Source organism: Neomonachus schauinslandi, chromosome 5, assembly GCF_002201575.2.
Source record: "Neomonachus schauinslandi chromosome 5, ASM220157v2, whole genome shotgun sequence".
Taxonomy (NCBI): domain Eukaryota; kingdom Metazoa; phylum Chordata; class Mammalia; order Carnivora; family Phocidae; genus Neomonachus; species Neomonachus schauinslandi.
This window is the reverse complement of record NC_058407.1, coordinates 143,458,355-143,464,354: the sequence shown is the minus strand read 5'-3', so window position 1 is coordinate 143,464,354 and position 6,000 is coordinate 143,458,355. Positions and strand designations below refer to the sequence as shown.

The window sequence follows — 6,000 nt, the reverse complement described above, 5'->3', positions numbered from 1 at the left end:
CCTCCCTCCCCCCCGCCCACATCAGTCTGCTGAACAGAACGTCTGACATGCTTGCTTCTGGCTGCTAAGCAGGTCCCCTCCCCGCCCCGCTCCTCTCCAGATCCTGAGCATCTGTCTTAGATATCGAAGCTACAGAAACTTTGTTTTCAAATCTTGTGAAACTTTATTGATGGTTTAATATCCAACCGATCTTACTGCATGCACATAGGATGACAAGAGAAAGCTGGATCACAAACACTTTTTTTTTTTTAAGTTTTGTTTGGTTTTGTTTGAAAGCAGAGTTGTTAAAGCAGATTGGCAGGTTCACAGCGGTGAGTTGATAATTGACTGAAGGGCGTGCCATAGGACCTAGCTGTACACAGGGAGACTGACCTATGGCAGCGAAAACTACTGGAGGCGGCTGGCCGCTGTTTGTTTGTTTTTTTATTTAAATACAAAAACAGGAAGACCCGTGACAGATACCCCAACTTAGGTTAACTTGTAAACAGGACAACATGGAAAGAGTTCAAACAGAAGGAGTACAAACTGCAATTTTTCTACTGTGTCACTCTGGCCCTGCTGCTGAGGTGGGTGGGGGGCGGAGCTTTGCTCTTGGGCGGGGGCAGGGGGCGAAGAGGGTGGAGCCTACTTTTTTTTTTTTTTGCTTCCTTCTGACAAGTGTCCTGGGCCTTGGAGACAGAACTAAAGATACTGGTTTGAGAGAATCCTTGGGGACCAGGCAGAGGAGGAGGGCCGGCTCTCACGGACAGAAAAATTGCAGATTGCTCACACAACACAGTCATGTTTCAAAAAGTACCAAGCTGATGAAAATACCATGATTATCTCTACTCAATGATTGCAATACTTGTAAAATGCTTCTATAAATCCGAATATGATTATCATGTAATTCCATAAAAATTATACATCTGTCTAACAGTTCTACTTAGGCTAAAACTAAAGCTTCATAGACTGTTTCTAGAACTTAACAACTCCACTGCACAGATGTAAATTTTATACATTTTTTTTTTTAACTGGTACAAAGAATTTAAGTTTTTATTACTTTCTTTTTTTGGAAAAAAAGAAAAAAATAGAAACAGTGCTTTTTATCACCTTTTTATTAATGTTATTTTTTTCCCTCCCATAATATAAAAGTCAGCAATGATATCAATAATTTATTATACTGGAAGAAATATAAAAAGAATGCTTGTTGATGGCCTAACTACCAGTTTTTGCCTAAATAACTAGCGGCTGGTTGAGAAGCTGAATACTACCAGGTGGAATGGTTTAAAGGGTGGGTTTGCACAGCTTCATTCAACTTGGATGCACAAAGTGCTTTTAGAAGCACCCCCTTAACAACATAACCTTTGGCTTGAACTCAATGAGTAACTTAGAACCGCTGACATATGATTGTTGGTGCAGTGGGTCGTTTGGATTCGTCAGTTACTATTTTGTGTTTCCTTTTAGCCCAAATCCCGGTCCCCATCCCCTAAGACCCTCCCACCCTTCTCCCGCTCGTAAAATAAAATAATGCAGATGCAGAAAAAAATGACTATTGTAGTCACTTACACTCTTCCCGGACAGCTGATAACCCCAGTAGCTTAAGATTCAGCATATATAATTCATTTACATGATATAGCACTCTGGATATGGCCCTAAACCAGTTTTTATTCATAGCTAGCGTCTCTCTATTTCAACCACAGAAACTCCTACAGCCAGCAACCAAACTACGGAACCTTCAGAAATTAAAGACCCACAATATTAAAATACACAGAACAAAATATCTGAGGTATAAGATAAAAAATGTAATTTTTTTCCTTTTTTTTTTTTTTAAATTTTTAGAGCTGCTAAAATGATGTACTACTGCGTGTATTGCAATACCCAGGCCTCAGAAAGCTTCCTCTCTCCCCACATTGGAAGGTTTTAATGGTTTTGTCATTTAGTATGGAGCAAAACGGTTGTATCCCCCTCGGTATATACTAGCCTGCAATGAAGAAAGAACGAGACCCACATCATCAGCATGGCTCCTAGTCTTGGCATCAGTCAAGGGTGCAAAAGCATTCTGAAACAAAGCAATTTGAGGGGTGTGTTTTTTACATTTTCCTTTTGCAACACGTGGATCATCAAAAAAAGACTAATGTGAAAAATAGACACTCAAAAGCAACCGAAATGGAGGCACCCGCCACCCATCCCAGGTCATTCTCGGAGAACTAACAGCAGGACCAGGCCTGACCTCCCCCAGTGGCTCTTTCTGCAGAAAATCCCTGCAAGACCAAATTCCGTCGGCCAGTCCTGCTAGAGAAAGACTCTGACACGGGCTGGGCAATGGAAGGGTTTGCCCTGTCTCATTTTGTTTGCTTGTTTGATTCATTAATGTGACATTCCGCCAGGCAAAGCTCAGTCTACACCAAGAGGCCGAACGTAGACAGCTGATGGGATGCAGCGATTCAACTCTCCTTTCCAACACATTCCTCAAGCGGGCTAGGTGTTGAGGCAGAGTTGCTGAGTGCAAAACCAGGATGAAAATTTAAATCAACGGCTTACTTGACTTGGCTCAACAACCTGGATGGAATTTGCTCTTGAGAGGGGAGTTTGCAGATGAATTGCTTGATGTAACTGAGCTTGTGCAAAATAATACGTTTCCAAATCATGGCTGAATCTCTATGACCAAGCTCCAGTGACTTGTCTGGTCATGGCTCTAGATGGCTATGAGGTGGCACTTAACTATTTCCTTTTTTTTTTCTAAAAGTACTGGCGATTCAAATGAATGCCTATGGGGATTTATTTTTAGGATAAGGACTGATATTCTTGATCCCAAGCAGAAAACTGCATGCCAAAAGCTTTGTAATGATTGCATACGCTCTCACGTGATGGGCACGTCTTACTGTACTCAAGAGTTTTAGTGCATAGAAGTTTGAACAAGTACAGGCAAATTCACCCCACCCTCACCTCCCACTTTTGCCCTCCCCCACCCCCACCCTTCCCAAAACAAAAACCCAGGCTCCCCCCACCCAAAAACAAAAGACAACTCCCAAACCCAGCTGATTCCTTCTAATTAATTCCTTATGTACTAGGCACACACACAAAGTGTGCCCCTCTCTCTATTTTCTTTCCTGGGCGACTATGACTTTAAACATGAATTGTAATAGGGGAGGAGAGGCAGTCAGATTCTCAGCTGCCTGACAGCAGAGGCCTGGAAGTGTGCAGCTTAGCTCCTCTGAAGTCTGTGCTGGGGCTGGAACCTTGGGGCTATGTGAATGAGCAGCAAGGGAGGGAAAAAAAAAAGAAAAAAAAAGTTCTGCATTGACACTGCATTCTGTTAGTGATGGATTTAATTATCAAAATGACTAATTATTCCATTAAGGTAAGTGCTCTGCTAGGTGAGACTTGCAAAATTAGAAATATAATAACTTACATGCACTACATTGCCAAGAAATTAAGACATTTATCAAGTTTACTGGGAGGATTAATGTGGCATTTTAGCTGCTGTTAGCACAAGAGACAAATTCAATTAAGGGAAAGTGCAAGGACGTCAACCGTCAACCCATACTAAGGTCCCAGCTGGGGGAAGGGAAGGGGAGGAGGAGGGACTGGTACTCACCATGGCACCAACGCTGTAGGTGGGGGCTGGAGCAAGTGTGTGGTGGTAGGGGTCGGCAGCATAAACTCGTCCGTAACTGGAAGGAAAACACGGGTGAAGATTAATCCATAATATGCAGTTACAAAGTCATAATCACAACCGTAAAATACAAAAATACCAAGACAGTGGGGAGGGGCCCTATTCTTCTTCAGAGACAGGGAACACGTTCCCATCTGCCACATAACATGAGAGAAGTCCAACTGTGTCCAACACATTCTTCTGTCCATTTACTAGTGCTGGCGAGATAATAATGCATTTTCCTGTCTCGTAGAACCGTGTCTACACTGCTCTCGGGGCTACCACGGAGCCTGAGGTAGGCAGAAGAAACAACTTGAAAGAGTGGTTTTCGAAGCCCAGTACCCACAAAGAACATGTCTTTTATTCTCAAGAGAGACGGTCTTTTCTCCTAATTTAGCTGTTACCAGTCAAGCAAGACAAGGTAGGTCACAAAGGGTAAAGCGGCCCAGTCGGTGCAGTGAGGGTCTGACATCTCAGAAGAGAAAATAACAGATGTACTTGGACAGGAGGACCGCTGAAGGGTCTGTAGGACCTTTGCCCCCACGCCCCCCACTCAAGAATGAGTCTGATTTGATTTTGATCCTATCACCCCAGAACTTCTACCTCATCAATCAGTGGTCGGGTTCTGAACAGTATTTCTTGAGGACGAGATCGCATCTTTGAGTTTTTCTCTGCCTCTCTCCCATCCTCCTCCCTCCACTGCCATGCCTTCCAGGACAGGCTTTGGAATAAAAACAAAGAGATGGATGCCTGCTGAATGTCTGGGACTGAATGCAGCAATAAAGCAGAAATTAAGGTTCAGGGAGTTTAAGTTACTTGTTCAAGGTCACAGGGCCAAACGGAGTCAGAGCTGATCCTTGAATCTCTCAGGGCACCCTGTATGCTCTTTCTGTGGTGTCTAGCACCCTCACTTGAATGACCTGCCAGGTATCTTCTTGGAGACAGTTTGAACATTGGCCTTTTGGTAATGATCAAAGCTGAGGTGCATTAAGCTAGGTTAGGTTCCCTGGAAGAAGAGTCTGAAATGGAGATTCTTATGCACATGCTTTGTGGAGGACTGCTTTCAAAAGGAGGGCAGACAGGCAAGCTGGTTGGAGAATGAGAAAATAGAGAAGCAAGGATATGGTCTGAGCTGGAGACTAACTTCTACCTGATCCTGTGAACTGCACCCCAGAGTTGATCCGCCCATGGAAGTTAAGCGTGAGCTATGGGCTTCCATAAGGAATGGAGGATAACTTCTGGGTTAAAATGACTCTCTTTGGCAGTGGGTGGTTCTCTGAAGGAGGGAGCAGCTGTGCGCCATTAGCAGCCAATGCTCACAGCAGCTGGGGGATGCGGGTACCGGCCACTACATGGGCTATATGTCCATTATCAGTGGCTTGTGACTCTTGGACTTTCCTTTAGGGAATGAAGGGACAAGGCAGGAAGAGATGGTTTGTCTGCACTATCAACCTTAAGCTCACCTCCCATCTCTTAAAGTCTCATTTGCATGTATTTATATTCCTTTCCTTTCCTGTCTTTCCCCCATTTTCCTTCCAGTCTTCTTTCTCATGATTGGAGGATAAGAATGTACTAGATGGACGTCATGGAGTCTGGGACAGTGGGAAGAAGCTTGGGTGAAGGTTTTTAACTCTTAGGGTCCGAGTTAGACCCCAAATGGAAAAGAAATATTTGATTATACCAAGTTCTCCTCAGCTGTGTCCTACTCCTAAAGCCTCCTTGCCTATTTCAAAGGTCACTGAGCTCAGATAACCTAGATGAGGCCTTTTGCTTCAACACACAGTATTCTCCTGATCCTCCAAAGCAGGGACATGAATAGATGTTTCTTTTTTGAGGTGACCCTCTCAGGGAAACTAACAGTCAACCCCTTCTTGCTTTTCATTCTTTGGGACACCCTTGAGTGATATGGCCCAATCAAATGGCTTTCAGTCAACAACGCACCCTCTCTCTGGGAAGAAGAACAGATATAAGTCCAAGCCAGAGGGTGTATTAAAAGGAGGAGGAGGATGAAGTTTTTGAAGAAATCTTATATTCACAGAGGTCACCCATGAAAGTTGGGCCTCTGCCCACATAACTAGAAGTAGAGGTGAATAGCGGTAAAAGGACATGATATATGACTTTGGTGCTGATTTTCATTTTGTGAGAAAAGAGTCTGTCATTGGTCTAGAGAAAAAAGAAACCACTAATAGGATTATTTTAATGCACTTTCACCCAGCAAAGCTGGTCTTACGAACAAGACATAAAATGCAAAGATAAACTGAAAATCCTTGGGAATTTAGTAAATGATGCCAGAGCATCACTTATGATGATATTCCTTCAAAACGAGTATGAAAATGTCAATTTCAAGAAATTAATTTTTTTAGAAT

At 43.3% G+C, this 6,000-nt stretch overlaps 1 protein-coding gene across 4 annotated transcripts in view; it reads right to left on the bottom strand.

The window, feature by feature from the left end:
• Window positions 1-1,875: 1,875 nt before the first annotated feature.
• The window catches only part of RBFOX1 (RNA binding fox-1 homolog 1), a 332,921-nt gene continuing 328,796 nt past the window's right edge, over window positions 1,876-6,000 (bottom strand). For 2 of the 4 annotated variants that reach the window (XM_021698135.1, XM_044915066.1), the window contains 2 exons: window positions 3,578-3,653; window positions 1,916-1,960 (listed from right to left, as the gene is read on the bottom strand). In XM_021698135.1, coding sequence (XP_021553810.1) covers window positions 1,916-1,960; window positions 3,578-3,653 — 121 coding nt within the window. Of the gene's footprint in view, window positions 2,039-3,577; window positions 3,654-6,000 lie in introns of all 4 variants that reach the window. The other 2 variants (XM_021698136.1, XM_021698134.1) reach the window with 2 other exon arrangements.